At 37.0% G+C, this 17,879-nt stretch overlaps 2 protein-coding genes across 2 annotated transcripts; one reads left to right on the top strand and one right to left on the bottom strand.

Moving 5' to 3' along the window:
• Positions 1-955: 955 nt before the first annotated feature.
• On the top strand, positions 956-7,169 carry LOC145725717 (L-sorbose 1-dehydrogenase-like). The gene is made up of 9 exons (XM_081974578.1): positions 956-1,133; positions 2,472-2,687; positions 2,750-2,859; positions 3,920-4,069; positions 4,124-4,418; positions 4,817-4,964; positions 5,019-5,210; positions 5,268-5,598; positions 6,960-7,169. The coding sequence occupies exons 1-9, from the start codon at positions 956-958 to the stop codon at positions 7,167-7,169; spliced, it is 1,830 nt and encodes a 609-aa protein (XP_081830704.1).
• Positions 7,170-8,149: 980 nt separating this feature from the next.
• On the bottom strand, positions 8,150-13,498 carry LOC145725718 (uncharacterized). The gene has a single exon (XM_081974579.1). The coding sequence runs from the start codon at positions 13,496-13,498 to the stop codon at positions 8,150-8,152; it is 5,349 nt and encodes a 1,782-aa protein (XP_081830705.1).
• Positions 13,499-17,879: the final 4,381 nt, after the last annotated feature.

The raw sequence follows: 17,879 nt of genomic DNA on the forward strand, positions 1-17,879 counted from the left end.
CCGCCCTAAACATATGGAGAGTAGAAGATTATTTGTTGCATACCGAAACCAAAGATGTTACGCTCAACATGTTGGGTGCCATACTATCAGTGGTATTCCAAAACTTGTTGCAAAATACCTAAAACTAAAAAATCCCGAAGAATATACCGGACATGGGCTAACGCGCTCTTCGGCAACCATGTTGGTGGAAAACGGCGGTGATTTGCTCACTTTGAAAAGACACGGAGGATGGCTTTCTTCCAATGTAGCAGAAGGATATATAGTAGAGTCCATGCAAAGAAAAATTGAAGTATCACGGAAGTTGTTTAGCCCTTGTAACTTGGAAACTACAACATCTGTAACAGTCAATCAAGAGAACCAAAGCACACACGAACACTCCGCTTCAACATCTTTAGCAGAGTCTTTAGTTCAACAAAAAGAAATGCAAAAGGGATTGAGCTTCAACAATAATACGAATTGTACAATAAATATTACTATTAATAATAACGGTTCTGTCCAAAATTAATTTTCTTAGAATTACCTACTTGTATTTTTTTTGTTAATTTGAGTTGTATGTACTTACATTTTTACTGTTTTAAAAATAAAAATAAATATTCCCGATTTTCTTAATAATTTTTTGCGATATTTTTTGTTTATGTTGATTTCAGGTATCTAAGTATAATAAAAAATATCGTTCATTACTCGTCCAGAAATGGATTTTCCGTTCTTGCATGACTTTTTTTTCGATAACAAAGGAAAAAAATCAGACTATTTAGTTAAAACTTAACGTGTGTAACAGTTTAAACCTTGTTTAAACCAATAGGTATTTAATTATATAGGTTATATAGGATTACTCTACATTTTACGTTTCTACTTTGATAACAAAATAAATCATTAACTGGTTGGATACTATGGTAGAATACTTATATAAATATGAAAAAACCGTCATAGCACTACTATTCAATGGTTCCTCGACATGTGGACACTACCACTTTTGTTCATACTTTGTATTCGGGCCGTTGTTCCGTTTGGAGAAAATGCGAATACTACGCAACTAGCTGATGAATTGGAAGCATTAATAGAAGAAGCGATCAACTATGAACCTCCCGATGACTTATCCGAATACCTTAACGCAACTAACCAAGAACCAATCGGTAAGAATTTTTCTAAATTGATGAATGATTTTTTTAAGAGTTTCTGAAAATGCTAGATTTTTCCTAGCAATTGTCATATAGTTTCTGGTAATTGTCAGATATTTTCTGGCAAAGCCAGATAGCGCCTGGCATTGCTAGAGAAATAGATTCTAGCATTGACAGATATATTTTAGGAATTCCAGATAAATTTTATAGCTTTGGCAGATAGTTTCTGGCAATTGTCTGATAGTTTGTAGCAATGTCAGATAGATTCTAGCATTGACAGATAGAATTTAGCAATTCCGGATAGATTCCAGCTTTGGCAGATAAATTATAGCATTGCAGATAATTTCTGGCAATTGTTTGATAGTTTGTAGATAGATTCTAGCATTAACAGATAGATTTTGGCAATGCCAGATAGATATCTATCATTGTCAGATAGTTTTTTGCGATGCCAGATAGATGGCAGATAGATTTTGGCAATGCCAGATCGATTGTAACATTGGCAGTTACTTTCCGGAAATTATTAGATAGTTTCTGGCAATGCCAAATAGATTTTAGCATTGGCAGATAGTTTTTGGCAATTACCGATAGATTCTAGCATTGGCAGACAGTTTCTTGCAGTTGTCAGATAGTTTCTGGCAATACCAACTAGATTGTAACATTAGAAGATAGTTTCCGGAAATTGGCAGATAGTTTCTGGCAATTCCAGAAACATTGTAACATTGGCAGATAATTTCAGAAAATTGTCAGATATCTTCTGGCAATGCAAAATAGATTTTAGCATTGGCAGACATTTTTCGGTAATTGCCAGATAGATTTTGGCAATGCCAATTAGGTTCTAGCATTGGCAGATAGCTTCTAGCAATGCCAAATAGATTCTAGCATTGCCTTAGAGATTTTGGCATTTCTACATAGTTTCTGACAATTATCAACAACATGACTATATATACCGGGTGATTACCTACACTACAACACGTTGGTTGTATTTAGAAAGTAAAATTGATTAAAAAAAAACATTTATTGTCCACTCCACTGTAGAACATATACAGCGTGTTCTAAGCTAATCGTGTCTGCCATTTACAGTGCTGTCATACATTTTTTGAGGTTTTACCCAACTTTCATATTATAAATTTATTACATAAGATGCTCATTTACTTTATTGTTGTTGCAATTAAAAAACCGTTCTAGAATTATCTCTCTGGCGGTACCGTGCTGGTCTTAGATAAAATATTATTCCTAACACTTGCGGAAAGTGTCTTTTACGCACAGTGATGCTCAAAAACATGTCCTTCGGGCACTTGACTTGCGTAAAATACCACTTTTCGCACTCGTTAGGAAAATAATTAATAATTTCAGAATATGGAACATACGATTTTATAATCGTGGGTTCGGGTCCGGCCGGTTCGGTTATCGCAAATCGATTAACTGAAATTGGAGAATGGAAAGTTCTACTTTTAGAAGCAGGCCCTAACGTAACCGACCTAAATAAGTTATTGTCCATGTACGGATATGTTGCAACCAGCGAAGATGAAATGGGATACGTAACGGTACCACAAACTTACGCTTGTCAAGGTGGGCTGTTTAAGCCAAACGTGCTAAAAGTTTTAAAATTGTGAGGTGTGTTATAATTTTAGGGATGGAAAATAAGCAGTGCACTGTTAGGGGTGGTAGAGTTTTAGGAGGGGCGTCCAGTATAAATGGGGGATTTTACCTTCGAGCTCATCCCGGTGATTTCCAAAGATGGGTAAATATACACAAGTGATTTGCAAGGAAATAGAATACTGTCACCAGTGTCACCACCAGAAATTCGTATTATTAAAAATACATTCATTGATTCGGAATGACTACATGGTGTTGCACGAGACTGATGACTGGACATTGTGCACTGCTTCTGGCTGTCTGCTATATTTTTAATAATACGAATTTCTGAACGTGATTATACAGGGTGGTCCAGTTTTAAGTGTCAATTTTTCACTATTCGATTTCAAGTTAAGATCGCAGCGCCAGTTGAACTAAAATCGGGCAACACGTTTCTAACCTAATTATAAATAATATGACACTGATTTTATTTCATATTTATGAAACTAGTGCTAAATTCCTAACCAAAATAAACTTAAACAAACAGAAATGGCAGCTGGAATGCCCGAAACTGTTTTCAAAACTGATCACCAGAGGGAGTTTCTCTTATCTTGAAACGCCAATAGCCCATCAAAAAATAAATTGACATATGCATTATGTCATTTTCCTGAAGAACGCTCCCTATGGAAGACACAAATTTCAGTTTAAAAAATCGTTTTCTTGCTTTTAACTGTCAGACCGTTGGCCGTCAAAATAGTTTAGAATGGTCGATATACAGGGAGAGTCTTTATTTTCCCACTCTATATTTTCTACGCTCACTGGATATTATTTAAAACTGACAAAAATGTCTACTTGGGTTATTGTATTTTTTTACTTTAAAATGGTTCAAAAGGATACAATTCTGGTCATCTGTGAGGTTCTCTAGTTAATATTTGACACAGAAAATAGTTAAAAAAACAGGATTTTTGGACTAATTTTTACTGGCGTGCAATTTTTTCAGACCAAAAGTCATGTAAAACTGATCATTCAAGACTTGTGAGAGTCCAAATTTGTACTGAATAGTCTAAAAACTTGTTATTTAATACTAGGTATAGTTTAAAAATTCGTTTATTCAGACTGCAATCTATTGTCGATTGTCTTCCTTGCTTTCACTACTTCTAAACGATAAAGTTAAATACACACCCCATATTCCTGTTTTGAAAATAGTTTTTCTGTATTTTTCATAGGTTGACGTGTATGGTGCGCAAAACTGGACTTGGGAAGAAGTGCTGCCCTATTACATTAAATCTGAAAATGTCACTTATGAACCCAGAGACGATGAGTACCATGGACACGACGGCTATTTGACTGTTAGCAATGACGTGGACTCTGAAACGGTACTATTAAAGGGTTTGTTACATAAACCGATTTGAACTTGTTACATTTTCCAGACCGAACCATTGCTAAATGCCTTCTACGAACAAGGCTTAAGCTACGAAGATTTCAATGGGGTGGCCAGTGATGGTGTTTCTAGGAGTGCGGTGACTATGAAGGGAAATGAACGCGCCAGTGCCGTCACCAGTTTTATTAACCGTGCCCTAAATAGAACCAATCTGGAAGTCAGCATCAATAGTTACGTGACCAAAGTGATTATAGACGACGATAACGTGACCGCAACAGGAGTTATCTTTGTCAAAAATCAAACTAAATACATTACCTATGCCAATAAGGAGATTATAATATCAGGTTAGTTGATGAGCTAGAAACCAGTTGAGTAGTGTTCTTCCATTTCCACACAACGTTCAACGGTTTTATTATTCTTCTTCTCCTCTCCATCCTGAACTTAAAAACTGCTCCTCTAAATAAATCTGCAGAAGCGCACAACCATTCTCACAGATTCCGCAGCCAATATATTCCCCTTTTTCCCAGATTATCAAGTGGAGTCTCATATTTTGAAGCCTGCATTATGTGACCCAGATAGGTAATCTTTCTTCTCTTCGTCTCCTTTAACACCTCCAAATACTCATTCTGTTAGGCACTTCTGCGTTGGACATGTTCTCTGAGCATTCTTATGTGGGTCCTATTTTTTTCGTATATTCTATTAACGGTCCAAGTCTCTAAGACACTTCATAATTCAATTTTAGGAGGGCCTTACAACTCTGCATTTCTGCTGTTACATTCGGGTATAGGGCCTAGCAAAGACCTGGAAGCGTTGGATATCCCAGTAATTGCTGACTTACCGGTAGGTCAGTATTACCAGGACCATTCGTTCTTCTTAGGGTTTTACATAAAGTAACAGTTGTCCTGATGTAACTTCAACCAAATCTAACACAACGTATGTTTCAGAACTAACCGTACTTTATATAATTACACTTTTTTGGAGCAAGTGAAACGTTATCAGAATCATCTTAGACCTTTAACAATCCAGGCGAATGTGATGGCTTGGTCGAGCTATGGTGACAGTGCGCGTAGGCCCAATATTGAATGGACGACTTTTGAGCCCTACGCAGAAGCAACTTCTATTCAAAAAATGTTCAGGTAATCGAATTTCTTATTGTATCTGGTTAACCCACAACCCGTATTGTTGTTAAACAGGCTCAGTAACGCAACAGTCGATTCTATGGAAGGAAACGAAGAAACTGACCTATCCCTCTTCGTTTCGTTGTTTCATCCAAAGTCACGTGGAACGATCACTTTGAAATCCAGCGATCCCAAAGATAAGCCCTTAATCGATTCCAATAACTACGCAGATCCTGACGATGTGGAAGTAATGCTGCAAGCTATAAATATGACTCTAGCTTTGAACGAAACTGAAACCTTTCGTAATTTTCAAATGCAACCAGTTCTTCAGGATGCTCCTGGGTGTAAGGGCAAAAAATACTCTAGAAAATGGAATATATGTGCTATAAGACACTATGGTTCTACGGTAGGTTTTCAATAGCAGTAAGTATGCTTTACAATGTTTTATATGCGCGTGCATATGAGTACATTGAAACTATAAACTAGCTGAATGTACAAAAGAACTGAAAATGTACCTTTACGGTTCAGTTATTAAGGTGGAAAAAATGGATTTATGCCCTCTGGCCATAAAATTCTTTTACCAGCCGTTGCATACCTAATACTTTTTATTAAAAAAACAAGATAGATAGTGGAAACTACTTGGGAAAGTAACATCACAACCACATTTAGTCTATTATCTGGATTGTTGACTATTTCTTCCCTTGTAGACGTACTAGTGACAACCGCAAGTGTGTTTGAAGACAGTAAAGCTTGCCAAAATTCAAATTTTATTTTGAATTGAATCCTCTGTACAGGGTGGTCTATCACGAATCGTCGCAATCTACTATCGAAGAACAGTAATGACTATAATTCTGAAAATATGTCCCTGGAGGCAGTTCATCTAAATTCTAAAATATTTTCAAAATTGTGACAGTTCCGGTTAAACACCCTGTACATTATTTCTTTTTTAAACATATTTTATGTCTAATTTTTTTAATTGACAAATTGATACTTTTTGAAATATTCACAAATAAATGATTTTCTATGTTGCAAAAAAAAATTGAATTCAGTCCATTCTGTACTTATGGTTAAATAACTCAGTTATTTGATACACTGTATAAGGTGGTAAAAATTGATATATTGAACCACTCTGTAGCTCTTAAATAATCGAGTTACAGGGTGTTCATGTGCAAAGTGTCGAATTCAGTCCACTTTGTATTAACGGTTAAATAACTCAGTTATTTAACACTTTTACTATAGATACTATCAGGTGATCAAAGAAAGGTTTCAGCACCTACAAACTGGTATATGAAACTACTCTGTAACTGTTAAAATAACCAACTTACAGGGTATTAAAATAGAAAGTACATTTTGTTTTTATATAACACAGTTATTTGACATGTTCACTATACACACTGAATAAAGTGGTAAAAAATTTAAATTATTTATAGGAACTGAAATAGCTACGAGGGCCAAAAATTTGATTGAATGTAGCTTTGCTGGATATATATATCTTGATCATCCAAAAATGACCGTAAATCGAAATACCACAATTTTGGTTTATAAATGTTTCATCAGTTCCTTTACCACATTTTGTTGAATTTTTTGTTCTTTTTTATATGATGTCAAAAAATTATTAATTTTCTTTTTAACTAACGAACATTTTATTGGTTTCTTTATTAACTTTTTTAAACTTTGATATTAAAGGATCCATAACCCTTCTTCGGGCATTCAAATTTTCCACAAACATTCTTGTTTCACTATAAATAATAGATAATTTTTCCGCAGAATTTCCATCCAACCTCAGCCAATTTGATGGGAAATGACACGTCCAAGTCGGTTGTGAATCATCGATTATTGGTTCACGGATTTGTGAATTTAAGGGTGGCAGATACTAGCATTTTCCCTGAAACTGTTTCGGGCCATCCACATTCCACTTCCTATATGACCGGCGAACGCTGTGCTGACTTTATCAAAGAGGACTACGGCAAATTATAATAATAGATTGTATACCAATAATATATTATGTATTTTTAGTTTATTTGGAATAAATAAGTTTCATTTAGTGGTGTTGTATGTCGCTACCACCTTCCACTTTAACACCTTGTAACTGGGTTATTTTAAGAGCTACAGTTCAATATACCAATTTGTAGGTTTTAAAATCCTCTTTTGATCACCCTACTTTTATTGAAAATGCCAAATAACTGAGTTATGCCTGTTTCCCCGCCACTTTCAAGCCGATTTTTAATTACAACTTAAGCTGAGTTGAGGTTTGAATGTGACAGATCAGGTGCAAAATAACACAGTCTATACTAAACTTATCTATATCAGTTTTTAGGTGCCTTGCTACCTTCTTTGGATCACCTGATAGAGTATTTATAGTAAAAATTATTAAATAACTGATTTATTTAACCGTTATTACAGAGTGGACTGAATTTGACACTTTCCACTTTAACACCCTATAAATTGGTGATTTTAACTGTTACAGGGTGGTTAAATTACCCTTGAATTCTGCTTTTCACCACCTTTTGCAGTGTCTATAGTAAACATGTTAAATACCTGAGTTATTAAGCATAAATACAATAAATACCTACTTGGGAGGCACTAGAACCACTGAGAGTTGGAGCCTGTTGCCCTCGAACAAAACTACCCGTTTTGCCCTTGGAGTTGTCTCTTGCACTCTGGATCGGGAAAAAATATAACACCCTTTACTCGAATTCAACTTTATTCGGTGTTAGAACTAAACTTTAGATTGGGATTAAAACCCTAAAAGATATCAAGAACATGTGCCTATTTTTTACTTAACGCCAATAATCTCCCTTTTTTAGGTTATATTTACACGTTGACATTACTTTTCAAAACAAAATTTTTCAGCTAACAGATGACAGTTGAAACTAGAAAATGTACATAGATACAACATTCTCCCACCTGAGTCACTTAAAAAGTACAATCAAGTGACTCACAAATCAAATTTAAATTTACAAGTATTTTTTGGGCATCTTAGACACACGCCCGCTTCTAGTCATCTTCTGCATCACTGGAGCCGGTCTAGGGATCAGAACTTCTTGTTCTGGATCAGCCTCATCTGTACCATTCTTTTTGGAGGTGGTTTTCACGACTTGAGGAACACATTCGGACGAACTTGGTTCACATACCTCAACCTGCTGCACACATTCCAAAGGGTAAAGTCTCTGAATCGGCCGCATAAAGGTTCCTCGGTTAGTAGACACTTTGACCAAACGTACTTGTCCGTCTTTGCCAGGCATCAGCTCACAAATCCGTCCCATAGTCCAATCGAGGCGTTTCTCATTGTCATTGCCAATAAGGACAATATCACCAAGTTTAGGTTCTGTTGTACGTTTTCCCCAGTTTAGTAACTTTAACTGACCTAAATACTCAGTTCGGAATCTTCGATGTAGATCTTCTCGGATTTTCCTGAGATATACAACTCTTTTGCAAAGTGACTGACCATCTATTGCATCAATGTCACAAACGCTACTGCTCGCCTGGTCTCTCAAAAAGAACATGGGAGTGAGAGGTATTAGTTCTTCGGGATCATCTGACAAATACGTCAACGGTCTGGAGTTCACAATTGCTTCGCAATCACACAATACTGTGACTAGCTCCTCGTAATTCAACGACGCCCGTCCTAAAGTCTTACGGAGAAGTTGTTTAACAGCTCCCACTAACCTTTCCCAAAATCCTCCCCACCAGGGTGCGGACGGAGGGTTGAATTTCCAGGTAATACGTTCTATACTGGTTTCCGTAGTAATTTTATCCCAGTCCAGCTTGCTGAACAGTGTCTCTGTCCCTACGAAATTAGTCCCATTATCACTGTAAATGGTCCGTGGTCGTCCTCGTCTAGCGATAAACCTACGAAGAGCTTGAAGAAAATTAACAACCGACAGTGAAGTACACAGTTCCAAATGCACCGCACGGTATACAGCACAAGTAAAAAGGCATATCCATGCCTTTTCTCCATTTTTTAAATATAAAGGTCCAGCAAAGTCTAAACCGGTCACTTCGAATGTAGCAGCCTCGCGAACACGGTCCCGCGGCAGAGCAGGTGAATCCACGACGTACGATTTACCGTTATGTCTCTTACACACGACACACTTAGAAATTATGGATTTGATAACTCGCCTACCGCCCGGGATCCAGTAGTTTTCTCGAAGTATCCCCAATAGACCCTGTGCTCGAACATGACACGATTTAATATGAAGGTCAAATATCAAGTTTTCAACCAGCTGGTTTTTGGCAGGTAAAATAATAGGGTAACGAAACTGGTCAGTATCGTCGCGTTGACTCACTCTAGACTTCAAACGTATGATACCCGATTTGTCCACAAAATAATCAAAACTTCCAAGTCGTTTTTCTTCATTTCCTTTAAATGACTGTTGTTGCAGCAGCTTAAATATAAACGTCTCTGCTTTACTCAATTCTTCAGTAGACAAGACACTTTGTAATCGTCTGGAAGGAAATCGAGCATTATGAGAAAATCTAAATATCCAAGCTATCATTCGGACGGTTTTCCAATACTTAGAGAAATAAGTCATATGCCAATCATCTACGGTCATACTACAATCATTATTGGCTAATAATGAGGTAACAAGCCCTTTCTTGCGTTCACGTTGAACTTCTTGTTCATTTGTTAGTGAACATTGGTTAGGCCAATTATCAGATGCTGTATAAAGCCATTCTGGGCCCTCCCACCAATTTGATTTTTTAAGTTGACTGGCCGAACATCCACGAGATGGCAGGTCTGCAGGATTAAGATGGCCAGGAACGTGTCTCCACGCATCGAAGGGGGTTGCATTTTTTATTTCATTGACTCGATTGGTGACGAATACGTTCCATTCTTCCTGTCGTCGAATCCAAGCTAAAACTGTAGAGGAGTCAGTCCAGAAAAAACTTCCATAACTACACTGTAAACTTTGCTGGACTGAAGAATACAACCTCGCTCCAATCACCGCTGCTAATAGTTCTAATCGTGGTATAGTTATTCTTTTCACTGGAGCGATTCTGCTTTTCGCTGCTAGGAGAGTAACAAAAACCTTACCATGTTTAACTCCACGCAAGAAAACAACAGCTGCGTAAGCAGTTTTACTTGCATCACAGAAAGTATGCAGCGTCCAGTCTTCTGCGTCTTCCAATCCTGCATGAATCCAACGAGGAATCTTGATGTCCAAAAGATGTTTTGACTCTGTCAGCCAGTTCTTAAAGTCTTTGGAAATATCCGGAGTAACCTCAGCGTCCCAACCTATTTTCATTCCCCATGTCAGTTGCAACAGCAGTTTGGGAACCAATGTCGTAGGACAAGTAAACCCAATAGGATCAAATATTCTTTGAGCTACAGACAGCATTATTCTTTTTGTTACAGGGGTATTCAGAAATTGTTCAAAACAGCGTGACAGCGATTTATTCAAACCTAAGGTATCCTGGTCAGTGTTCCACTCCATTCCAAGTAACGCAGTCACGGGTTCGCTGTTTTCTGGTAACGTCTGATGAGAAAACTCCCACCCTCTCAAGTCAAATAATGCTTTCTCCAAAAATGTAGTGGCTTCTCGTCGAAAAGTAATCAAGCTTTCTTCATCTGGAACACTACAAACACAATTATCTACATAAAAGCTCTTACTAAGTCTTTCTAAAGTTTGTTTGGAAAACTCAAAACTACATTCCTTCAAACCTTGATTTATATGGTACTCTAAGGTAGCCCCCAACAAAAATGGACTACTTCTAATACCAAAGACTACTCGTTTGTGTCGATAAATTATTTCATTCCCTTCAGAATCGACCCATAAAAAGCGCAGAAAGTCTCGGTCAGCTTCGTGAATACTAATCTGTAGAAATGCTTTTCTTATATCTGCAGACACACCTATTTTATGTTGACGGAAACGAAGAAGTATGTCTGGTATCAGCTCTATTAAGTTGGGGCCAGTCTCTAAACATTGATTCAGTGAGGGTCCCTGTTTGTCTTTGGCTGACGCGTCGAACACTGGTCTAATTCTGGTAGTGCTATTTTCCTTGACGACTGGCCTGTGAGGTAAATAATGAACCAATGAAGTTACCTGGTTTTCTCTAACTTCTTCAATGATCCCAGCTTTAATCCATTCCAAGAAAACTTCATCGTAAGGTTGCCTCAATTGACTGGTGATTAATTTCGTCAAAGTGTTTTTCAAACGTTTTTGTGCCAGCTCATAATTTGAAGGCAATGGCGGATGTCCATCTACCCAGGGAAGCCTTACTTTATAACGACCCCTTGGTGTAACTTGAACAGATTCTAAAAAGAGCTGTACTGCCGCCGAAGCTTGTTCTCTTCGAGAGCGTTGTTCATAAGGGTCACGAATTCCTAAAGTATCTAAATCCCATAGTTGGGACAGTAAAGCATCATTTATAAGTAAACTTATAGCACTTAAAGTGTGTCCTAAAGGTCTATCAATTGGTACCTTTCCCATCAGGGTCCAACCAAGTAGCATTTCCACAGCAACTAAACCGGTTGTCAGCTTAAGGGTACGTCCAGTATACAGCTTCCCAGCTACATCCGACCCTATCAACACCTCTATGGGGCCTGGAGTATTAAAATCAGAGAGGGGAATGTCCTTCTGCCTCAAATCGTCCATCCAGGGTCCATAAAAAACAGGCAAAACATCTGTACAAATAACATTTTGAGATAAAGCTTCTAAAGTACACTTGTAATTTCCTTGACTTAAACAAATATCATAAACATTGTGGTTCTGTTCAGATGACACTCCTCCAAACAAACAGTGGCGTATTTTAAAATTCTGTTTTATAGAAAATCCTAATGAGTCTGCTGTGGCTTTTAGTATGTAACTGTTATGTGAACCAGTGTCAATAAGTACCCTCACGCTTTTGGAACCATGTGGACCATTCAAGTTAACCTTCAAAGTCTGCAAAAATACATGAGAACCCGTCCCATTAGTACAAGTCAAAAAATCGTTGGACGTCGACGCGGGAGTTTCGTCGGCTTTCAGCTCTGTCACTGCTTTTCCACCTGTTGATAGACTGAAACACATAAGGGTTACATGTGACTTTCCACAAATTATGCATTTAACCCTGGCATGGCACTGCCGTGACTGATGACCCAACTTCAAGCATCGAAAACAAGCCCTCATGGAAGACAACAACTCTTTCCTCTTCTCCAAAGTCATACCTTGGGCTTTAAAACAGTTTAGGCTGTCATGACAACTGTTGCAAAATACACATTTATTTGGTTCTCGTTGTGGTGGACTTGGCTTCTGGTTTGACTGCACCAACAGTGCACTGGCACTAGGCTGTCGACGGGAGTTTGCTTTCACAGGGGTCTCTTGAAAATTGTCCACAGTTTCACTACGTAGACCAAATCCCTGTGCTGCAAGAACAATGCGTTGCTCATTATTAACCTCATTTCGCAGAAAATGTAGCAAATGTTTTAGTTTGGCCTCGAGACTGACTGCTTCAACATCTGGTGGCTCTGATGGTATACTACTACTAATAAACGATCGCTGCCACACTCTTAATAAGTCCTCAGGTAGGCAAGACTCAATCAAAGGAAACAACACTCCTGAATATCCACTTGTGGTAATGCCTAAAGTCTCCAAAGCACGAATTTGTGTTTCCAGGCCATCATAAAGTGAACATACGTCTATATTATTACTAGAGGTAGCATTGTTAATAATAAGCTGCAGCAGACCACGTATATACACCTCTATTTGCAAATCTTCCCTGCCAAAACGAGATTTTAGTGACTCAACGATCTTAGGATAATTTTCTTTAACAGCAGGGAAACTTTCTACTAGTAACCTGGCTCTACTGCCAGGAACAGTAGCCTGAATAAGGTATTCAATTTTATCATTGCAATCAATGTCAGGGTCTTCATGAACTTTGCGAAATTGTGACCAAAATGGTAACCATTCCTTGATATTACCGGAAAATGTCTTAAATTCAATAACAGGCAACTTAAACTTATGTTTACCTTGTAACGGTGCAACACTATTGGTTTCCGGGTTTCCTGAAGCTGTATGGTATCCATTTCTATCTTTCTGCATGAGGGATTCGTAACGTAAACTTAATAAGGAGAATCTCTTCATGTAGTTATCACATGCTTCTAACTCCGTCATTATGAGGTCCTCTTCAGTATCTTCGCTCAACAGTAGATCATATATTTCCTCATTGAGAGCTTTTAGCTTCTCAGCTTTATTATTCAACATGTCGAAGGCCACTCGAACATCTAAGTTCACCTCTTCACCAGTTAGTAGCTCTTCCAAATCATTGGCACTCTTTGTAAACATAGTACGCAGAATTTTTCTATTCTTCCTTAGCTGCTCCATACTATGTCCCCAAAAGCTCAAAAAATACACTACAAAACTGTCCAACCCCAACCAAAGTCACAAGAGTCCTGTCACGGTCGCCACTAATGTTGCCCTCGAACAAAACTACCCGTTTTGCCCTTGGAGTTGTCTCTTGCACTCTGGATCGGGAAAAAATATAACACCCTTTACTCGAATTCAACTTTATTCGGTGTTAGAACTAAACTTTAGATTGGGATTAAAACCCTAAAAGATATCAAGAACATGTGCCTATTTTTTACTTAACGCCAATAATCTCCCTTTTTTAGGTTATATTTACACGTTGACATTACTTTTCAAAACAAAATTTTTCAGCTAACAGATGACAGTAGTTAAGTCACGAGGTTGTACCACCTCCATAGACCAGGACAGATGCTGAGTATGCAGTTCCACGAACAAAACCAGTGTCATCGCGTATTGCATAATTATTATTATTAAGTGCTTTAATGTAACATTATCAATATACTTCTGTACTAGTTTGTAATTTGTATTTTTTAAAAACGGTCTTACCATATTCGAAGACGTAATTGGCGCAGTCGGTAGGATCTGTCAAAAGTCAATCAATCGCTGAGGGACTTTTTCGTATAACGATTTGTGACAGATTCGAATAGTTCGCGAGTTCGATAATCAAAAAAGACTTGTTCGAGGGCATATCGACGAGTTTTACAGTTACCGGGCAGCGAATTCAACATATTGGTGGAAAGTGTCACAGCATCGGGCACTTTTGCAAGGATCGCAAACTTTGGTTGGACCACATCGCCATCCGGAAGATTTGGACCCTTATAGGCAGAATATGGTCAAGGTCATCGTTTTTATGTAAGTGTGCAATTTTTTCATGTCGAACTTAGACACAATTATTGAAGAATTAAGTAGCTTATCGATAGAAAATTCTGATAACCCTTTAACTGACTCTATTGATAATTCTAAAAAATTGCTTCAAGTTCCACTAATTACAAAAGAAGAAGTAAAAGATTTATCTAATCGTATTTTAAGTAGTTTTACAATGCCACAATTTAAACCAGAGTACTTACAATGTGTCCCACAATTCGATGGGAATCCTAATGACTTAAACAGGTATTTGACAACCTGCCAAAGTTTAATTGATAATTTCTATAATGTATCAAATCCATTGGATTTTCAAAATACTTTTCTGTTAAACAGTTTGATCGGAAAACTTTCGGGTACAGCAAAAATTGTTGTAAACATTCAAAATATATCCACTTGGGAGGACTTAAAATCTATTCTTCACCGAAATTTCGCTGATCAAAGGGATGAAGCTTGCTTAAATAGGGATCTAGTTATGTTAAGACAAAATCAAAATGAAAATCCAAACCAATTTTATGACAGAGTTCTACACTTATTAAACTTACTATGTTCTTATATAGATTGCCACGAATCTAGCGATGGTGGAAAAATGCTAAAGAAATCACTATATAACGATTTAGCTTTAAAAACTTTCTTATCAGGGTTAAAGGAACCTATAGGGACAACGATTCGTTGTATGAAACCCAGATCTTTAGCTGAAGCCCTTCAGTACGTTACGCAGGAATATAATAATCATTATTTCCAAAATATGTCTAACCGATTACCACACCAATCCACGCAGGTTATGAAAACAAATTCTAAACCCCAAGCTAATCATTTTAATCAGCAATTCAGAATGCCATTTGTTGCACAACCGCAACAAAATTTTGCATCATTCAATGCACAGACACCGCATAATTTATTTATGCCTAGGAGTAACTTCAACAGATTTCCTTCACAACCCATCAATATAAGACCAAATTTCAATAGAATGCCGCAACGGTTTCCAACAAACTCTCAAGTTTTTGGAAGGCCAAATCAATCAAACGTATTTAAGCCCAATCAAAACAAATCACTTCCAGCACCACAACCGATGAGTGTATGCACTTCAGGCCCAAAAGGACCTTTGTCTCAATATAATCGTTTTCCAAGGCCTAATTTTCAAGGAAATTCACAAAACTTTCAAGGAAATTTCCAAAATAATCAACCTAAGTACGTTGCTGAAGAATTGTACAGCGCTGAAACGCAGTCCAATTCAAATTACGATCAATTTGATCAATATGCATTGCCAGAAGCGTGCGTTGACCCCGAATATGCAAATATAAATAATATGACAAATTACTACGAATATAACCCAGAATACGCTGAGTATTCATATTCACAAGAAACACCAGAAAACCCTACTTTTGACAATGGGTGTGACTCAGTTTCGCAAGAGAAAAATATAAATTTTTCGATGACGCCTCAAAAGGACAATCAAACTTAGTCATATCTTTAAACTCTACCAATACTAGTGAACTATCTTATATTTCATTGCCTGAATTTAACATCAAACTTCTAATCGATTCTGGTTCCACAAAATCTTTTATTAATCCTAATTTAGCTGAAAAGTACTACAATAACTGCATAATTGATGATCCGTTCATTGTTAGTACAGTGTTTCAAAAGTCAGCACATCGCTACAGTGCTTTAATTCCAGCATCTAACATTTTTAAACTTCCTAATAAGCAAAATCTTAAATTCTACTTATTCAAGTTCCACAACGTGTTCGACGGCCTCATCGGGCTAGATAATCTCAAGTTACTACAAGCAAACATCGACTTTAACAGCGGATATTTAATTACACCGTATGCAAAGATAAAACTTATGTTTTACAAAACAGAACCAGTATTAAATTGCATAACCATCTCACCTCGCACTGAACAAGTGATAAGAGTGAAAACTGATATCACTAAAGGTGAAATAATTATCCCACATCAAAAAATTCATAATTGTGAGATACCCGAATGTTTAACAATAGCAAAAGAGGGATATGCATTAACTACTATCTTAAATAACTCATGTTTGCCTGTAACTTTAGATTTTTCTGAACCCCTTTCCGTAGAAAAATTTAATCACAGAGAAATTCAAAACATAGACCTTAATAATTTTGACGACTCTCCAAAACAAAGACTAGATTTTAACCAATTAAGATTAAATCACCTAAATGAAGAAGAAAAAGAAGAAATTTTAAAATTGTGTAAAGAATTTTCGGACGTATTTTACCAAGAAAATACACCACTCACCTTTACAACCAAAATAAAACATCAAATTAGAACAACAGATGAAGTTCCAATCTATACAAAATCTTATAGGTACCCTTTCATACACAAAAAGGAAGTAGAAAGTCAAATAGCCAAAATGCTTGATCAAAATATAATCAGACCATCAAATAGTCCGTGGTCAAGTCCTATCTGGGTAGTACCTAAAAAGATGGACGCTTCCGGTAAACAAAAATGGCGTGTAGTGATAGATTACCGGAAGTTGAATGAGAAAACAATAGATGACAAATTTCCCTTACCTAATATTACAGATCTGTTGGATAAATTAGGTAAATGTCAATATTTCACGACATTGGATCTGGCTTCAGGATTTCATCAAATCGAAATGAAAGAAGAAGATATTCCAAAAACAGCCTTTAGTACCGAAAGTGGACACTTTGAATACCTAAGAATGCCATTTGGTTTAAAGAACGCACCGGCGACTTTTCAACGAGTCATGGACTCAATTTTGAGAGGTATTCAAAATGAAAAATGCTTAGTATATTTAGATGATATAATCATTTTTTCTACTTCTTTACAAGAGCATATAACAAACTTGAAATTAGTCTTCAAACGGCTACGTGAGTCCAATTTTAAAGTACAACTGGACAAAAGCGAATTTTTGCGCCGCGAAGTTGCTTATTTGGGACATATCGTCACCCCTGACGGTGTCAAACCAAACCCGGACAAAATCTCAGCCATAAAGAAATATCCTATTCCAACTAATACGAAACAAATTAAAGGCTTTCTCGGATTGTTAGGTTACTATAGAAGGTTTATAAATAATTTTGCAAAAATTACGAAACCTCTCACAAAGTGTCTAAAGAAAGGAGCAAAAATTGAGCATGATCAAGAATTTTTGGATTGTTTTGAATCTTGTAAAAATTTGTTGATCAACGAACCAATCTTACAGTACCCTGATTTTTCGAAACCGTTTAATTTAACAACTGACGCTAGCAACGTAGCTCTAGGGGCAGTTCTAAGTCAAGGACCTCCAGGCCGAGATCTTCCAGTGGCGTACGCGTCGCGTACATTAAATGATTCTGAAAGGAATTATTCCACAATTGAGAAGGAATGCCTTTGTCTTGTATGGGCAACAAAATACTTTCGTCCATATTTGTTTGGTCAAAAATTTTACATCATTACTGATCATAAGCCTTTACAGTGGCTATTTTCACTTAAGGATCCTAGTTCTAAATTATTACGGTGGCGAATCAAACTCGAAGAGTATGATTATAAAATCCTTTATAAAAAAGGGA

Source organism: Ips typographus, linkage group LG2, assembly GCF_016097725.1.
Source record: "Ips typographus isolate SLU linkage group LG2, UJ_Ityp_2.0, whole genome shotgun sequence".
Lineage (NCBI taxonomy): Eukaryota > Metazoa > Arthropoda > Insecta > Coleoptera > Curculionidae > Ips > Ips typographus.

Bases quoted from the DNA above. Each gene is read 5' to 3' on its own strand.
- LOC145725718 (XM_081974579.1), bottom strand. From the start codon at position 13,498: ATGGAGCAGCTAAGGAAGAATAGAAAAATTCTGCGTACTATGTTTACA.
- LOC145725717 (XM_081974578.1), top strand. From the start codon at position 956: ATGTGGACACTACCACTTTTGTTCATACTTTGTATTCGGGCCGTTGTT. The intron at 4,965-5,018 runs GTAACAGTTGTC...CGTATGTTTCAG, and splicing joins TTCTTAGGGTTTTACATAAA to AACTAACCGTACTTTATATA. The intron at 5,211-5,267 runs GTAATCGAATTT...GTTGTTAAACAG, and splicing joins TCTATTCAAAAAATGTTCAG to GCTCAGTAACGCAACAGTCG.